The following is a 19,171-nucleotide window of genomic DNA, read 5'->3' as shown; positions in this document are numbered from 1 at the left end:
TTCAAATTCCTTATTAAGCAAACCAGACGGCAAAATGTTTAAATGTTTTTTGTTTTGTTTACGGAAAGCCAGGGACACACTCCAACACTCAGACGTCATCATGTGTGATTAGTGAGTCTGCCAGATCAGAGGCAGTACGGATGACCAGGGATGTTCTCCTGATAAGTGCGTGAATTGGACCATTTTCCTGTCCGACTAAGTATTCAAAGTAACAAGTACTTTTGGGTGTCAGGGGAAAAGTACATTATTTTCTTTAGGAATGTAATGAAGTAAAAGTTGTCAAAAATATAAATAGTAAAGTATAGATACCCCCAAAAACTACTTAAGTACTTTACATCACTGTGTGTCGGTGTGTTTCAAAGCCTGGACCAGACACAAGGTCTCGTCTACAGAATGTCCTACTGGGAGGTCATTCAGGGTCACCTGTCTCAGAACACCTACGCTGTCTATGATGAACAGACCCCTGGATGTGAAAGGAGAGGAATAGGGACAAGACGAGACCGGATTACTTGAAACGAGTCACACAGGTACTGCAAACAGATATTTGTGTGTGTGTGAGCCCTACCTGAGTGTGTCCCAGGTCCTCCATGTAGACTCCATTGTCTTTGGCAATCTGGATTGTAATGTCAGAGAGAAGAGGGATTTTCATTAGTCCAAGCCCACCCTGCTTCTGAAAATCTATCAATTTGTAAAGCGGGGTAAGGGGTGAGAGGTCAGGGATCAGAGTTCGTATACCAGGCCAGCTGTGTGAACTGGGTCTGTAGAGCAGGCGACCACCTCGGGTCCGACGACTCTGAACTCTTCCCCATGCTCACTGAACGCTATCACCTCAGTGGGACAGACAAACGCACTGCAGGACACACACACACACACACACACACACACACACACACACTTTTACTGAACTGTATAGGGATAGGGAATTCTCGGACCATAACACAACTTTCATAAATGTTGTCTGGGTCTCTGGTCTTGACTGAGATGAGCTGAAACCATCAGCCCAGTGGTAGACTGAGGTACTCACAAGTCCAGAGGGTAATAGAGCAGGACAAGGTATCTTCCTATGTAGTCAGACAGACTGAGCTGTTTTAAACTGTCTATCAACTATTGAAGTCCCCACCCAGTCTGGAGCAGGCTTAGAGACTGAGGTACGAGAGGGTGAGACATGAACTGTAATCATTACTAACACTTTCTAGTTGTACCACCCATCTCTCTCTCTATTACTAGTCATTCTCTCTTCATCTCTCTTCATCTCTCTCTCTATTACTAGTCATTCTCTCTTCATCTCTCTCTCTATTACTAGTCATTCTCTCTTCATCTCTCTTCATCTCTCTCTCTATTACTAGTCATTCTCTCTTCATCTCTCTTCATCTCTCTCTCTATTACTAGTCATTCTCTCTTCATCTCTCTCTCTATTACTAGTCATTCTCTCTTCATCTCTCTTCATCTCTCTCTCTATTACTAGTCATTCTCTCTTCATCTCTCTTCGTCTCTCTCTCTATTACTAGTCATTCTCTCTTCATCTCTCTTCATCTCTCTCTCTATTACTAGTCATTCTCTTTTCATCTCTCTTCATCTCTCTCTCTCGCTCGTTCTCTGTCTCTGTGTCTCTCTCTGTGTCTATTTGTCTGTGTGTGCACTCATGTAATCATGTGAGGACTAAAAGTGAATAAATACAGCAACATGATGAGCAGGCAGTTGCTTATTATAGCAGTGCGCAGGTAAAGCACGTGGTGGGACGCACTCTTTGCCTTGCTCAGGTGCAGGGAACAGCCAGGGACAGGTGGGCAATGGACCTTCTTGCTGTCCATCGCTTCAGCCGAGTTACAGAAGTATAAAATATGTGAATAAATTGTTGAAAGCGTCCAGGACGTCATCTCCACAAACAAAAAAATCCAGGGTAGGTCGAGTGAAAGCACACAGACAGTAGCTGGACATTTGCTTTTTCCCATGCTGGCAGAGCAGCCAAAATGTTAGAACATTTTAAGGATACAGCCAGGCAATAAAAAAAAAACTAACATGTCAAGCAGTTTTAGAATAGACCTAGATATTGAACAATGAAAATGCGGTTGAACGTTGTGCAGGGCTGTACCCAATCTTTATTATCATAATGTCATTCATTGCACCCTGTCTTGGCCAACCCCGTGATAGTTTTAGTTGGCCACCACCGAAGTGTCAGCTGATGTATGTTGTCGACTTTAATCCATTAGCTAGCTAAATCGGCTGTTCTGTACTAGTGGTAGAACGAAGTGTCCAGTAGCGTGCAAAATATGTTGACCCTCATCTCAAACGTGTTCCGACTTGGCAACGCCAGCAAGAATGTGGTACGTACTACTGGCAACCTACGTGCCGCTGTCCATGGTGCTGCAAGCTAGCTAGGTGATTTCGCTATGAGATAGCAAGCTAGCTAGCTAACTACATTTGCCAGATGAGAGGTTGCTAGTAGCTTCAGTCCCAGATAGCAGTGCTGCCCTTGTAGATGTCGGCCCGTTAACATGGTCACTCACAGCCCCAACGGAACAACACAATATCCAAATCATTTTTGTTTGGCGCTTGCATTGATGACAGCCTGTCCATGCATTTGTTCTATTCGGCCAGATAAAATTTGAACATAGATGTAGCGGGATAATTTATTTATGTTTTATTTAACTAGGCAAGCCAGTTAAAAACAAATTCTTATTTACACGACCAGTCCCTATGAGACTCCCAATCAGGGCAGGTTGTGACACAGCCTAGATTCGACCCGGGTGTTTGTGTAGTGACGCCTCAAGCACTGAGATGCAGTGTCTTAAATCACTGCGCCACTCAGGAGCAACGAGTTTGTAGTCTTATATTTATTTCCTAAAAGTTGATTAGGAAGTACAGGGACAAGGGGAACAGGTGCACTGGCTTTTTTAGGGAAAACATATTGAGAACTAGGTCTCTTTTACAAATGCGCCCTGTATATACAACATAAATATACACATTATACCATATGTGTATATATATACAGTGCCAGTCAAACGTTTGGACACCTACTCATTCCAGGGTTTTTCTTTATTTTTGCTATTTTCTACATTGTAGAATAATAGTGAAGAGTCAAGACTCTGAAAGAACATATATGGAATCATGTAGTAACCAAAAAATTGCAAACAAATCAAAATATATTTTATATTTGAGATTCTTCAAAGTAGCCACCCTTTGCCTTGATGACAGCTTTGCAAACTCTTGGCATTCTCTCAACCAGCTTCATGAGGTAGTTATTTGTTTAACACTTTTTTGTTTACTACATGATTCCATATGTGGTATTTCATAGTTTTGATGTCTTCTCTATTATTCTACAATGTAGAAAATAGTACAAATAAAGAAAAACCCTTGAATGAGTAGGTGTGTCCAAACTTTTAACTGGTAGTGTGTGTGTGTAATTAAATACAAAAACAGTCATGGGAAGCACAAATCACCCAGAAAAACAGTTACATTCCTCCACAAATAAGTCCATAATCAATACTTTAAATTGCCTCGAAATGGCACCAGAACATCAAGATTAATTGTATTTTGAATTTTGTTCCTGTCACGTTCCTGACCTGTTTTCCTTTGTTTTTGTATTTGTTTAGTATGGTCAGGGCGTGAGTTGGGGTGGGCATTCTATGTTATGTGTTTCTATGTTGGGTTCTTTTCTATTAGCCTTATATGATTCTCAATCAGGGACAGGTGTTTGACGTTTCCTCTGATTGAGAACCATATTAAGGTAGGCTGTTCTCACTGTTTGTTTGTGGGTGATTGTCTTCCGTGTCAGTGTTTGTACCACACGGAACTGTTTCGTTTGTCTAGTCTGTTCCTGTTCGTGCGTTCTTCGTTTTATGTAAGTTCTCATGTTCAGGTCGGTCTACGTCGTTTTGTTATTTTGTAATTTATTCAAGTGTACTTCGTGTTTCGTCTTGTTTAAATAAATTCTTCATGTATTCATCACCCGCTGCGTTTTGGTCCGATCCCTACTCCTCCTCTTCAGACGAAGAGGAGGAAAGCAACCGTTACAGAATCACCCACCAACCAAGGACCAAGCGGCGTGGGAAAAAGCAGCAGCAGCGATCGCAGGATTTCTGGACATGGGAGGAAATTCTGGACGGAAAGGGACCATGGGCACAACCTGGAGAATATCGCCGCCCTCGTGAAGAGCTGGAGGCAGCTAAAGCCGAGAGGCGGCGGTATGAGGAGGCAGCACGGAAGCAGGAGAAGGATCTGGGCTATACAACCTGGGAGGAGATTGACAGGTGGGCGATCGACCCAAGGAGAGTGCCGGAGCCCGCCTGGGATTCTCTGGCGCAGTGTGAGGAGGGATACCGGCGAATGGAGGCAGCACGACGACGCGGTAGGAAGCCTGTAAGTCAAGCCCAAAAATGTCTTGGGGGGGGGGGGGGCTAAAGGGTAGTGTGGCGAAGTCAGGTAGGAGACCTGCGCCAACTTCCCGATCTTACTGTGGAGAGCGAGAGTACGGGTTATTCCACCTCCCCGCACTGGCAGGGCTAGATTGGGCATTGAGCCAGGTGCCATGAAGCCGGCTCAACGCGTCTGGTCTCCAGTGCGTCTCCTCGGGCCGGCATACATGGCACCAGCCTTACGCATGGTGTCCCCGGTTCGCCAACACAGCCCAGTGCGGGTTATTCCACCTCCCCGCACTGGTCGGGCTACGGGGAGCATACAACCAGGTAAGGTTGGGCAGGCTCGGTGCTCAAGGGAGCCAGTACGCCTGCACGGTCCGGTATATCCGGCGCCACCTCCCCGCCCCAGCCCAGTACCACCAGTGCCAACACCACGCACCAGGCTTCCTGTGCGTCTCCAGAGCCCTGTTCCTCCTCCACGCACTAGCCCTATGGTGCGTGTCTCCAGCTCGGTACCACCAGTTCCGGCACCACGCACCAAGCCTCCTGTGCGTCTCCAGAGCCCTGTTCCTCCTCCACGCACTAGCCCTATGGTGCGTGTCTCCAGCCCGGTACCACCAGTTCCGGCACCACGCACCAAGCCTCCTGTGCGTCTCCAGAGTCCTGTGCGTCCTGTTGCTGCTCCCCGCACTAGCCTGAAGGTGCGTGTCCTTAGCCCGGTACCTCCAGTTCCGGCACCACGCACCAGGCCTACAGTGCGCCTCAGCCGGCCAGAGTCTGCCGTCTGCCCAGCGGCGCCTGAACTGCCCGTCTGCCCAACGCCGTCTGAGCTGTCCGTCTGCCAAGCGCCGCCTGCGCTGCCCGTCTGTACTGAGCCTTCAAAGCCGCCCGTCTGTCCTGAGCCTTCAAAGCCGCCCGTCTGTCCTGAGCCTTCAAAGCCGCCCGTCTGTCCTGAGCCTTCAAAGCCGCCCGTCTGTCCTGAGCCTTCAGAGCCGTCTGCCAGACAGGAGCCGCTAGAGCCGTCTGCCAGACAGGAGCCGCTAGAGCCTTCCGCCAGACAGGAGCCGCTAGAGCCTTCCGCCAGACAGGAGCCGCTAGAGCCTTCCGCCAGACAGGAGCAGCCAGAGCCTTCCGCCAGACAGGAGCAGCCAGAGCCTTCCGCCAGACAGGAGCAGCCAGAGCCTTCCGCCAGCCAGCCATGAGCAGCCAGAGCCTCCAGCCAGCCATGAGCAGCCAGAGCCGCCAGCCAGCCATGAGCAGCCAGAGCTGCCAGCCAGCCATGAGCAGCCAGAGCCGCCAGCCAGCCATGACCAGCCAGAGCCGTCAGCCAGCCATGACCAGCCAGAGCCGTCAGCCAGCCATGACCAGCCAGAGCCGTCAGCCAGCCATGACCAGCCAGAGCCGTCAGCCAGTCCGGAGCTGCCCCTCAGTCCGGAGCTGCCCTTCAGTCCGGAGCTGCCCCTCAGTCCGGAGCTGCCCCTCAGTCCGGAGCTGCCCCTCAGTCCGGTGTTGCCCCTCATTCCGGTATTGCCCCTTAATCCAGTGGGGTTAATTTGGAGGGTGGTCATTAGGAGGAGGTTACGAAAGCGGGGATTGACTATGGTGGGGTGGGGACCACGTCCTGAGCCAGAGCCGCCACCGTGGACAGATGCCCACCCAGACCCTCCCCTAGATTTTAGGTGGTGCGCCCGGAGTTCGCACCTTGAGGGGGGGGTTCTGTCACGTTCCTGACCTGTTTTCCTTTGTTTTTGTATTTGTTTAGTATGGTCAGGGCGTGAGTTGGGGTGGGCATTCTATGTTATGTGTTTCTATGTTGGGTTCTTTTCTATTAGCCTTATATGGTTCCCAATCAGGGACAGGTGTTTGACGTTTCCTCTGATTGAGAACCATATTAAGGTAGGCTGTTCTCACTGTTTGTTTGTGGGTGATTGTCTTCCGTGTCAGTGTTTGTACCACACGGGACTGTTTCGTTTGTCTAGTCTGTTCGTGCGTTCTTCGTTTTATGTAAGTGTTCAGGTCGGTCTACGTCGTTTTGTTATTTTGTAATTTATTCAAGTGTACTTCGTGTTTCGTCTTGTTTAAATAAATTCTTCATGTATTCATCACCCGCTGCGTTTTGGTCCGATCCCTACTCCTCCTCTTCAGACGAAGAGGAGGAAAGCAACCGTTACAGTTCCAGCAATACGGTGCATTAAAACTACACTGAACACAACATGTAAAGTGTTGGTCCCGTGTTTCATGAGCTGAAATGAAAGATCCATACGCACAAAAAGCTAAAAATAATAAAAATCACTAATTTGTTTACATCCCTGTTAATGAGCATTTCTCCTTTGCCAAAACAATCCATCCACCTGACAGGTGTGGCATATCAAGAAGCTGATTAAACAGCATGATCATTACACAGGTGCACCTTGTGCTGGGGACAAAAGAAGGTAATTCTAAAATGTGCAGTTTTGTAACACAACACAGATGTCTCAAGTTTTGAGGGAGCGTGCAATTGGCATGCTGACTGCAGGAATATCCACCAAAGTTGTTGCCAGATAACCGAATGCTCATTTCTCTACCATAAGCTGCCTCCAACGTAGTTTTAGAGCATTTGGCAGTACATCCAAATGGCCTCACAACTGCGGACCATGTGTATGGCGTTGTGTGGGCATGCTGTTTGCTGATGTCAATGTTGTGAACAGAGTGCCCCATGGTGGCAGTGGGGTTATGGTATGGGCAGGCATAAGCTACGGACAACGAACACAATTGTATTTTATGGATGGCAATTTGAATGCACAGAGATACTGTGACGAGATCCTGAGTCCTATTGTGAGGCCCATTGTTTAAAGGTATCTGTGACCAACAGATGCGTATCTGTATTCCCAGTCATGTCAAATCCATAGATTAGGGCCTAATGAATTTATTTACAAATTCACAGATTTCCTCATGAACTTTAACTCAGTCAAATCTTTGTAGTTCTTGCATGCTGTGTTTATTTTTGTAAAGTATAAAAGCAGATGTATCTAGCTCGGTAGTTAACCAATCCTGTGAATGGGTTAGGCAACTCAGGTGTCTACACTTCAACAGCAAAGTTAGATAAGACAGAAGTTTATGAAGTAGGGCCTTGTAAACACAAAGGGAGTAATGTACAGATCTGCAGGTCTTTAGTGAAGTCCAGCCAACCTTTTGATACAGGATTCAGTGGTTAGTATCAAACCTGTAACAAAATGAAAGGCACTGTTTGTTTGGTTTAAGAGTAGTAGCAGCTGCACTTTGATAAATAATATCACCATAATCAATAACAGGTAAGGTTGACTGAATAATCTGCTTCCTTCTTAGAGAAATGAATGATCTGTTTCTGTTGAAAAAGACAACTTTAAAACTTAGCTTCTTTACCAGATCACCTATATGTTTTTTAAACGTCGAATCCATATCAATCCAAATGCCTAAGTATTTGTGTGGGAACACGTTCGATTGGAGAACCATCTGAGTGAACTAGTAGTTCATCTGAAACCTTCTTACGAGAGTTTGAAAACAACATGTATTTCATTTTGCCTGTAGGCAAGGGATTCCTGCATAGCTATAAAATCTGCCTGTAGTTTTGACACAGCCAGATTAACAGTCAGATCAACAGTCGGGGCAATAGCATACATAATACTATCATCCGCATATAGATGAAGTTTACAATTTTAACAGATTTACCAATAGTGTTTGTATAAATAGTGAAGAGAACGGGTCCCAAAACTGACCCCTGTGGTACACCTTTATGTACATCAAGAAATTCAGACTTAACCCCATTAATCACGATAGACTGAGTTCTGTCACTAAGATAATTATGAAACCATGAACAGGCGTCAGGGCTCAGGCCTACCGAGGACAACTTAGTCAATAAAATAGCATGATCAACAGTATCAAAAGCTTTTGACAGGTCCACAAACAAAGCAACACATTTCATTTTAGTGTGTAAAGCATTGACAAGATCATTAACAACTAAAGTGGTTGCTGTACTAGTGCTCTGCCCAGGCCTGAACCCTGATTGGTTTACATTCAAAATACATTTCTCAGATAAAGAGGAAGTTGTACATTTACCAAGGATTCAAGAATCTTAGCCAGACGAGGAAGCCTTGAAATGGAGAGATAATGATAAGATCACTACTATCCCCGTCCGTATGGAGTGGCAGCACAAGAGATGATTTCCATACTTTTGGAATATTTCCTGATAACAATGATGGGCGCTGCACACTTAAGCAGATCCAATTGTTTGGCCCCTGTGAATTTCTTGTTGTCTATTGCTAGCAAAGCAGCCAGGACTTATTTTTCTGTAAATAGCCTGAAAGAAAACTTTGACTAACTTCTCTGATCATTCAGCAAGTTTCTCCTATCAGTATCCAGCTCAATATCATTGTGAATAGGCTTAGAAGTTATTTCAAAGAGAGAGCCCGCTGAAGTAAAATGGGGATTAAATGCATCAATGAAGGCATTTTTTCCCATAATGAGACCAGTGTCTGAATACACTTCTTTTTGTGGCAGAGAGGAGGAAGTAGAACCCTTCAGGGATTTAACAGTTTTCCAGAATTTAGCGGGTTCCATTATAATCCGAAAGAGGTGTTACATAATAATCGATTTAGCCTTTCTTATTTGTCTTACACAACAATTCCTCAATTGCTTTAAAGCTTGCCAGTCCGGGCCTAAGTGTCACGCCCTGACCATAGAGAGCTTTTTATTCTCTATGTTGGTTAGGTCGGGGTGTGACTAGGGTGAGTCATCTAGGTGTTTATATGTCTATGTTGGTCTGTTATGGTTCCCAATCAGAGGCAGCTGTTTATCGTTGTCTCTGATTGGGGATCATATTTAGGCAGCCATTTCCCCTTTGTGCTTTGTGGGATCTTGTCTATGTATCGTTGCCTGTGAGCACTATAGTTGCCTGTGAGCACATTTCTAGCTTCATGTTTCGTTTGTTCGTTTTGTTGTTTTTGTTCTTTAACATTTTCTATTCCAAAATAAAGGATGGAAACATACCACACTGCATCTTGGTCAACTCCTTTCAACGACCGTGACACTAAACCTGTGTTCCTGGCCTTGACCGAAGCATCATCTCTTTTAAGAATGACTTCTGAAAATTCCGGAGTGTACCAGCCATTCGATCTACCTTTTTAACTCTTAATTTTTTGAAGGGAGCATGATTATCCACAATAGTATTGAAGACATATGCAAAGAGGCTCAAAGCTATATTGGTTCAGGGATAGCTGAAATGCAATCAAGGTCACTAAAATATAGATGATGTAAAAAAGCTTGTTAACGGAAGTTTTTAAAGTTCCTCTTTTTGATGACACAAGGCTTATATTTTTGTATTCTCACATCTCTAACACAAACCACTGGACAATGATCCCTAATGTCTTGGGCATAGACACCAATAGAAACTTGTTTCTCTGGTGTATCCATTAAGATAAGACCAATCAGAGTTGACTTTAAAGGATCTTTAGGGTTGGGCCATGTAGGCTTTGTCACCATCTGGGTTAGATTTAGATCTTTACACATTTCTTTTAGATTGTCTGAAGCCTGCATTTCCAAATCATAATTTAGGTCACCCAGGATAATAACTTCTGATTTTGTAAAAGACAACAAACTAGTTAACTCTTCGAGTGCCCAAAGGTTAGCCAAGGGAGGTCGGTAGACCCCTATAACAGTTATCGATACATTTCTCCCCAGACAAAGGCTTAAAGATAGTAGCAAAAAAGAATTGGCAAGGGAAATAAATTATTTTCATAAAAATGGCCACTCCTCTACCCTGTCTGTCAGCTCTGAACACATTATAACCCTCAATATTAATATCAGTCCAGAGTGTCCACAGATATCCAAGTTTCAGTCAATACCAGAGTGTCCACAGATATCCAAGTTTCAGTCAATACCAGAGTGTCCACAGATATCCAAGTTTCAGTCAATACCAGAGTGTCCGGATTCGTAATCCAGTTTAGGAAGTAAGCTGTTAATATTCAGCTGCATCAACCCAAGTCGTTTGCGATTTTTTAAGTCTGATGAAGTCTTCAACTCAAATAAGCTACGTTCAATAGACGGTTTTGGGCCCTGTCTGATGGTTGATATTGATATAGTTGGTATGGCTAGAAGATTGCATAGAACTGCACCGTTTGATCTATCCCGTTTAGCAATAGAAGATGTAGAAATGTGAATTACTTTTTCAAGGTTAGCGCCATAGGGCCTGAGGCCGATGTCAATGTGGGGAACTCTGAGTAACTAATGATGTAATGTTACAAACTGACTTGCACGATAGCAACCAAAGCCCATGTAACAGCCCAAGCCCTCTACGTGGGGGTATTCAGGTTTATGGAATTCACATTTGAACTAATAGAGGCATCAGACCGCGGCATTGTTCAGTGGCCATGGTGCGGATTCAGCATTCGCTCTTATCTAAGCGCTGTCCATGGTGGTTGTTTGTACGCAGGGCAGAACCATAGCCCCTAATTTAACAGGATCTCTGTGATGAACCCTCAAAGTTCCGGAATGGTATGATAATGGAAGACATTTTGGTCAGGGAGAAATCCAAACCAGACTAAGAATGGCAGTAGAAGCATAGGTGACGCTTTTCCTGCTTTTATTTATGTAGGAAAATACACTGAGTATACCAAACGTTATGAACACCTTCCTAATGTTGAGTTCCTTTTCCCTTCAGTACAGCCTCCATTCGTAGGGGCATGGACTCTACAAGGTGTCTAAAGCGTTCCACAGGGATGCTGGCCCATGTTAACTCCAAAACCTCCCACAGTTTGTTTCAAGTTGGCTGGATGTCCTTTGGGGGGTGGACCATTCTTGATGCACACTGGAAACTTTTGAGCGTGGAAAACCCAGCAGCGTTGCAGTTCTTCACACAAACTGGTGCGCCTGGCACCTAATACCATAACCTGTTCAAAGGCACTTATGTCTTTTGTGTTGCCCATTCACCCTCTGAATGGCACACATTCACAATCCATGTCTCAATTGTCTCAAGGCTTAAAAATCCTTCTTTAACCTGTCTCCTCCCCTTCATCTACACTGATTGTAGTGGATTTAACAAGTGACAATAAGGGATCATAGCTTTCACCTGGATTCACCTGGTCAGTCTGTCATGGAAAGAGCAGGCGTTCTTAATGTTTTGTATACTCAGTGTATAAGTAAGGCATGTGATATCAGTGATTGTGTAATATAATTATTGTCAACCAAAAATATTATCATATAATAAAAAATATGGTTTATACAAATGTTCTGTAAAAATAGCCTTTAAAGTATGTGTAAACAGACCATAAATGTCTCCTTGTTTGTTTTCTTGGAAAGCTGTGAGTTATATTATGATACAGTATCAGTTGCATTGACACCTTGTCTGATTCCTATCATCAGCTGGTTTCAGCCAGAATACGGCTGTGACTGCACTGTTTGAATGGGATGTTGGCATATTGGCAGTTCATTTGACCAATTTATGGAATCGTTCCACAAAAACTGACTACCTGCACAGTATGTTTGTTTGCTAGCCAATCTTCACATTCATTGTTTTACACTCCTATCACAGTACAGGCTGACCATGGTAGACCAACTCCCTGACTAAACCTGCTGACTTTTTATACTGTCATAATGTTCATGTCCATTCTAGTATTCAAATTCCTAATTCTATGGACACAAGGGATTCCCTCAGGCTAGTATGTCTTCGTTGTACCTGCGCCATCTATAATTTACGTTTGACGCATGGTGGCGCTCTGATGTTGGTACGTAGCATTGACAGTATATGAAGGAGTGTAGGCTAGTGATGGTTGGTGCAATTTGTGTACTAATTTCTTGGGCATCTGCCTCTGGTCTATAGACTTTCCTCTGTAATGCGCTGTCTGAACTTCAGCAGCTCAGCCTCATTCTCTCACCCTGAACTTATCAGCACAACTTTCACGGTTACAAAGATACTAGGCCCTAGGGACTGTGCTTTTAGGTTCCTTTTAGGATATGTTCCTCTATAGTGTTTTAAAGATGAATTATTATCGACACCCCCCCTCCCTCTCTCCACCCTCTCTCTCCCTGGTTCTTGTAGGGAGCCCAAACCGTGTCAGAGGTAAGGAGCTCATAGCTCTGCTGTCCTGTAGGCCTGCTCTGGCCTGTAAGACCTTGAACAAAACACAGCTCATATAGAACATAGCCTAGTGTTGGCAGCCTGTGTGTGTACTAATAGAGGTCCTACCCTGACTCTCTTTGGTGCGCTGTGGTGTTGGTGCGCTGTGTCAGTGTGTGGTGCGTTGTGTCAGTGGGTGGTGCGTGTTGGTGCGCTGTGGTGGTGGTGGTGGTGGTGGTGGTGGTGGTGGTGCGCTGTGTCAGTGTGTGGTGCGTGTTGGTGCGCTGTGGTGGTGGTGGTGGTGGTGGTGGTGCACTGTGTCAGTGGGTGGTGCGTTGTGTCAGTGGGTGGTGCGTTGTGTCAGTGGGTGGTGCGCTGTGTCAGTGGGTGGTGCGCTGTGTCAGTGGGTGGTGCGCTGTGGTGGTGGTGGTGGTGCACTGTGTCAGTGGGTGGTGCGTTGTGTCAGTGGGTGGTGCGTTGTGTCAGTGGGTGGTGCGTTGTGTCAGTGGGTGGTGCGCTGTGTCAGTGGGTGGTGCGCTGTGTCAGTGGGTGGTGCGTTGTGTCAGTGGGTGGTGCGCTGTGTCAGTGGGTGGTGCGTTGTGTCAGTGGGTGGTGCACTGTGTCAGTGGGTGGTGCCCTGTGTCAGTGGGTGGTGCGCTGTGTCAGTGGGTGGTGCGTTGTGTCAGTGGGTGGTGCGCTGTGTCAGTGGGTGGTGCGCTGTGTCAGTGGGTGGTGCGCTGTGTCAGTGGGTGGTGCGCTGTGTCAGTGGGTGGTGCGCTGTGTCAGTGGGTGGTGCGTTGTGTCAGTGGGTGGTGCGCTGTGTCAGTGGGTGGTGCGTTGTGTCAGTGGGTGGTGCGCTGTGTCAGTGGGTGGTGCGTTGTGTCAGTGGGTGGTGCGCTGTGTCAGTGGGTGGTGCGCTGTGTCAGTGGGTGGTGCGCTGTGTCAGTGGGTGGTGCGTTGTGTCAGTGGGTGGTGCGCTGTGTCAGTGGGTGGTGCGTTGTGTCAGTGAGTGGTGCGCTGTGTCAGTGGGTGGTGCGCTGTGTCAGTGGGTGGTGCACTGTGTCAGTGGGTGGTGCGCTGTGTCAGTGGGTGGTGCGCTGTGGTGGTGGTGGTGGTGGTGGTGCACTGTGTCAGTGGGTGGTGCGCTGTGTCAGTGGGTGGTGCGCTGTGTCAGTGGGTGGTGCACTGTGTCAGTGGGTGGTGCGCTGTGTCAGTGGGTGGTGCACTGTGGTGGTGGTGGTGGTGGTGGTGCACTGTGTCAGTGGGTGGTGCATTGTGTCAGTGGGTGGTGCGCTGTGTCAGTGGGTGGTGCGTGTTGGTGCGCTGTGGTGGTGGTGGTGGTGCACTGTGTCAGTGGGTGGTGCGTTGTGTCAGTGGGTGGTGCGTTGTGTCAGTGGGTGGTGCGCTGTGTCAGTGGGTGGTGCGTTGTGTCAGTGAGTGGTGCGCTGTGTCAGTGGGTGGTGCGCTGTGTCAGTGGGTGGTGCACTGTGTCAGTGGGTGGTGCACTGTGTCAGTGGGTGGTGCGCTGTGTCAGTGGGTGGTGCGCTGTGTCAGTGGGTGGTGCGCTGTGTCAGTGGGTGGTGCACTGTGTCAGTGGGTGGTGCGCTGTGTCAGTGGGTGGTGCGCTGTGTCAGTGGGTGGTGCACTGTGTCAGTGGGTGGTGCGCTGTGTCAGTGGGTGGTGCGCTGTGTCAGTGGGTGGTGCGCTGTGTCAGTGGGTGGTGCGCTGTGTCAGTGGGTGGTGCACTGTGTCAGTGGGTGGTGCGCTGTGTCAGTGGGTGGTGCGCTGTGTCAGTGGGTGGTGCGCTGTGTCAGTGGGTGGTGCGCTGTGGTGGTGGTGGTAGAGATCTAGAGTTCAGGTGTTAGACTCCTCTGGCTGTGCTCTGGTCTAATTGGGTGGCTCATCTGTTCCCTCCTAGCTGCTGATTGGCCTGTCCAAACACGTCGATTTAACCTCACCGACCGACCCCAGCAACACCCCGACAACCACCAGTTAGTACCAGAGCACACAGACCTAGTTAGAACCAGTCAGTCGGATCCAAACAGAGCAACCTGAACCTCAGCCACGTTCCTTCTGCAGAACCCCCAGTCCTCCTTTCACACTGTGGCCCAGGGCAGCGCTGGATTTAGCCTTCGGGGGTGAGGCCATTGGATTATCCTGTGTGTGTGTGTGTGTGTGTGTGTGTGTGTGTGTGTGTGTGTGTGTGTGTGTGTGTGTGTGTGTGTGTGTGTGTGTGTGTGTGTGTGTGTGTGTGTGTGTGTGTGTGTGTGTGTGTGTGTGTGTGTGTGGCTCTCATGCCATTCTCTCTCTCTGCAGGGGGCCAGGATGGTGGTGTCCACACGCTTCTTCACTGACTTCACCCTACAGGCCAGCTTTGACATCAAGGTGAGTCCACATACACACAAAACAAATGCATGTGACATGTACTGATTAGACTTCTCCTGGACATGTCTCTTCTACACAACACACTTCTATCACACCCTGCAGAACAAGCCCTAGATGCAGTATGAAATGGAAACTTCCTCATCAAACTTATCTGATTGGTTGGTTGAGCTGCCTGTCTCCCTCCCTTCCCTGTGCTGTCCAATAGAAGTGTGAGCTGCACCGTCTGGAGGCGGGCCCCTCTGAGACAGCGGTGTTGACCAGAGAACAGGGCCTCCAGTACTACAGGACCATGCAGACCATGAGACGCATGGAGCTGAAGGCTGACCAGCTGTACAAGCAGAAGATCATCAGAGGCTTCTGCCACCTCTACGACGGACAGGTCACAACACACACACACACACACACACACACACACACACACACACACACACACACACACACACACACACACACACACACACACACACACACACACACACACACACACACACACACACACACACACACACACACACAGGGGCGGCAGGTAGCCTAGTGGTTAGAGTGTTGGGACAGTAACTGAAAGGTTGCTAGATGGAATCCCCGAGCTGACAAGGTAAACATCTGTCTTTCTGCCCCTGAACAAGGCAGTTACCCCACTGTTCCTAGGCCGTCATTGTACATAAGAATTTGTTCTTAACTGACTTTCCTAGTTAAATTAAGGTAAAATTTAAAAAAATACGTATAGATTAGAATACACACACACATTACATATACATATAGATTAGAATACAAACACACACACACATTGCATATACATATAGATACACCTAGACCGATTAGAATAAACACACACACACATTACATATACATATAGATTAGAATACACACACACATTACATATACATATAGATCAGAATAAACACACACACATTACATATACATATAGATCAGAATAAACACACAGCAAGAGAGAAAGGAACATACACACACTCCCCTTCTCTCTCCTAGCTGTTGTTGGTTGTGTTACAGGAGGCGTGTGCGATGGGCATCGAGGCGGGCATCAACCCAACAGACCACCTGATCACAGCGTACCGCGCCCACGGCTACACCTTCACACGGGGTGTGTCCGTTAGAGAGATCATGGCTGAACTCACAGGTGAGACACACCAAAGAAACTGATCGAAGGTCAGATTTGTATTTCCTCCTAATGGTTACAGTCAGGTTTTAAGGACGATAAACTGATCCTTCTACCTGAAATACATCTCTATTCTCTGTCTCTTGTTCTCAGGTCGAAGAGGAGGTGTGGCCAAGGGTAAAGGTGGTTCTATGCACATGTACGCTAAACACTTCTATGGAGGGAATGGAATCGTGGGGGCTCAGGTAACTCTCTGAACAGGTCACACTCGCTCACACACACACCTAGACCGAGAGGGGAACATGCTTTCTCGCAGTGTGTGTGTGTGTCTACAGGTTCCATTGGGTGCTGGTGTGGCCCTAGCCTGTCAGTACCAGGGCAACAACCAGGTGTGCGTGGCGCTGTACGGAGACGGAGCAGCCAACCAGGTGAGGTCTATCTAACAGTTACAATAAAGTTATTAAATCATCATCATCGTCTCTGCTCTTGTCCAATCAGGGCCAGATCTTTGAGTCTTTCAACATGGCGGCTCTGTGGAAGCTGCCGTGTATCTTCATCTGTGAGAACAACAAGTTTGGCATGGGGACGTCTGTAGAGAGATCCTCCGCTAGCACTGAGTACTTCAAGAGAGGAGACTATATACCTGGAATCAAGGTAGGACACACACACACACACACACACACACACACACACACACACACACACACACACACACACACACACACACACACACACACACACACACACACAGAGTCAGTGAGTGTATCTTTGCTATACTGACCCCTCTGTCCCTGTGGTGTAGGTGGATGGCATGGACGTGCTGTGTGTGAGGGAGGCCATCAAGTTTGCTGCAGACTACTGCAGAGCCGGGAAGGTGAACTATGATTGGTTATAGAGCTGGAGAAGAGGAGTTCTGATTGGTGCAGAGATGAAAAAGTGATAGCTGGTTTAAGAGCTTAGAGTGTTAAGAATCACTTTGTCTCAGACAATCTAATGTCAGAGGGCTGATCCTGTTCTTGTATCCCACCAGTGTCTCTTCCCTGACAGAGGGAGGCTCAGTGACCAGCAGAATAGAGACAGTCTGTGACTCTAGTACAGTTGTAACTGGCCCTGCACTCCTGGTGTGCTGCAGGCCAAACAGCATAGATATAGGAAGATCCTCTGCTACAGTAGAAATCCCTGATCAGGCTATTCTGCAGTATCATGGTGGGGTTGGCTAGCTTGTTGAGTGTCTTTCTTTTGAAACCTCCTTGGCAGGGTCCTATTGTGATGGAGCTGGAGACCTACCGTTACCATGGACACAGCATGAGCGACCCCGGCGTTAGGTGAGACATGATCTCTGACCTTTGACCCCTGACCATGTGTTCGTCAACTGAGCACCCTGTCTCTCCCCGCCCCCTCACTCCTCACCACATCTCCCATCTCTCTCCCTCCCTCTCTATTCTGTTTTTAGCCCTGCCCACCTCCTTGTGTTGCCACTCCCTAGTTTACCCCCCCTTTCCCCTCTTAGTGTAGTGCAGTGTTAGTTTGGGAAGAGCACTGTTTCCTTTCCAGGTCTGTCTCTCTCTCTGTCTCTCTCTCTGTTTCTCTCTCATCAACCAAGGGCTGGTGCAGAACCTTGCTAATCATGTCTAAGTCCTCTTCCTATGTGTGATGTAACTTCCTGTAGCTACCGTTCACGTGAGGAGATCCAGGAAGTGCGCAGTAAGAGTGACCCCATCACCATGCTGAAGGAACGCATGCTGTCCAACAACATGGCTTCTGTGGAGGAGATCAAGGTACACACACACCTTCACCGACACGCATCCACACACACACAGGTGGTCCAATTCCTCAAATAGTTTCCCTTTCTGTCCTTCCTTTCTCCATACAGGAGATAGATGTAGATATCAGGAAGGTGATCGAGGACGCGGCCCAGTTTGCCATCTCTGACCCTGAGCCACCATTGGACGAGCTCTGTAACCACATCTTTGCCAACGATTTGCCCATGGAGGTCCGCGGGACCAACCCCTGGGTCAAACTGAAGTCTGTCAGCTAGACACACACACACACACACACACACACACACACACACACACACACACACACACACACACACACACACACACACACACACACACACACACACACACACACACACACACACACACACACACACACACAAATCAAACTACTGTACAGTCTATCAGCTACACATCCCTTCCTACCCTCTGCAACACCAACCCCTGGGTGAAAGTCTACTCCTTCTCTTTCCCTTTTCTCATTCCCTCGTTAGTTGTCTCTAAACGCACAACATGAGAGGTCATGACCCTGTAGTTCAGAGTTCAGTCTGTAGCAGCATTCCAAACCAGTCCGTCTCTTCTGACCCTCTGTCACTGGTATTTATAGTATGTAGTTTTATATTGATGTGTTCTCCTGATACTGAGGGACTGTAGGTGGGAGGTGTATGGCTTAGGGCAGGCTGTTGTTCCAGTCTAGCACTAACACACCTGATTCAATCAGTCACCAAGACATTTCTTAGCTGGATCTGGTGTGTTCATGCTGATACTTACTAAGCTTGCACACCCTAGAACACTTCAGAACCAGGGTTGACCACCCCAGGCTAAGGGTGTGTGTGTGTGTGGGGGTGGTTTTGGGTTAAACCAGGTCTCTCTGTTTCTAATGCTCCCATCTGTTAATGTATGACCTCTGACCCAGATGTTATTGTAGCACCGTAGCACTCGTTGCACTTTGATAGATAAAATAACGAGACACCAGACTGCAAGTCGTTATGTTATCATAGGAAAAGAGACAAGCAATGTTAGTTCATTTCTCTCACCTCCTTTCTCCCTCTCCTTCTCTGCCTCCCTCCCTCCTTCTCTGCCTCCCTCCCTCCTTCTCTCCGTGAGGAGCAGATACCGATCCAAGCCCTGATAAACTGAAGAGGAACATCTGTCAGAACTGAATCATTGTAATACTGTTGTGATTTGATTGGAGCAATAAAGTTGGCTGAGTCTGTATGACGTGTTTGTGTCTGACACTGGAAAGTTCTGTGTGCAGACAGCTAATAATGTACCATACCAGATAGGTGTTAATTACTTACATGGAGCCGTCTTGCATCCACCTATCCAGTTCTTTTACACCCATGAATATAATGGTGCTTTCAAGACAACTGGGAACTCTGGGGGGGGGGGGGGGGGACTAGGCCAAGTCATGACGTAAGTGATCTTCAGGCTAGAAAGACGCCAGAGTTTCCAACTTGGA

At 47.4% G+C, this 19,171-nt stretch overlaps 1 protein-coding gene and 1 pseudogene across 2 annotated transcripts; one reads left to right on the top strand and one right to left on the bottom strand.

Annotated features, from left to right (window-relative positions):
- Positions 1–336: 336 nt before the first annotated feature.
- LOC139532902 (peroxiredoxin-2-like) lies at positions 337–1,969 on the bottom strand (annotated as a pseudogene).
- A 188-nt stretch (positions 1,970–2,157) lies between these two features.
- Positions 2,158–18,925, top strand: LOC139531601 (pyruvate dehydrogenase E1 component subunit alpha, mitochondrial-like). 2 transcript variants are annotated; one of them, XM_071328196.1, is made up of 11 exons: positions 2,158–2,324; positions 14,743–14,811; positions 15,017–15,190; positions 15,823–15,949; positions 16,082–16,173; positions 16,264–16,356; positions 16,427–16,582; positions 16,731–16,802; positions 17,186–17,253; positions 17,598–17,706; positions 17,802–18,925. In XM_071328196.1, the coding sequence occupies exons 1-11, from the start codon at positions 2,271–2,273 to the stop codon at positions 17,964–17,966; spliced, it is 1,179 nt and encodes a 392-aa protein (XP_071184297.1). In that variant the 5' UTR covers positions 2,158–2,270; the 3' UTR covers positions 17,967–18,925. The 2 variants fall into 2 exon arrangements, with proteins under 2 accessions (XP_071184297.1, XP_071184298.1); XM_071328197.1 differs by lacking the exon at positions 2,158–2,324 and adding an exon at positions 14,438–14,564.
- The last annotated feature ends 246 nt before the right edge of the window (positions 18,926–19,171 follow it).

This window comes from Salvelinus alpinus, chromosome 10 (assembly GCF_045679555.1).
Source record: "Salvelinus alpinus chromosome 10, SLU_Salpinus.1, whole genome shotgun sequence".
Lineage (NCBI taxonomy): Eukaryota > Metazoa > Chordata > Actinopteri > Salmoniformes > Salmonidae > Salvelinus > Salvelinus alpinus.
Note: the sequence above shows the minus strand (reverse complement) of the source record. Positions and strands in the feature narration are given on the sequence as shown.

What these genes read in the sequence shown, in the direction of transcription:
- LOC139531601 (XM_071328196.1), top strand. Translation starts at nt 2,271, where the DNA reads ATGTTGACCCTCATCTCAAACGTGTTCCGACTTGGCAACGCCAGCAAG. An exon ending in AGGCCAGCTTTGACATCAAG is followed by an intron (nt 14,812 to 15,016) that starts GTGAGTCCACAT and finishes GCTGTCCAATAG; the next exon opens with AAGTGTGAGCTGCACCGTCT. An exon ending in ATGAGCGACCCCGGCGTTAG is followed by an intron (nt 17,254 to 17,597) that starts GTGAGACATGAT and finishes AACTTCCTGTAG; the next exon opens with CTACCGTTCACGTGAGGAGA.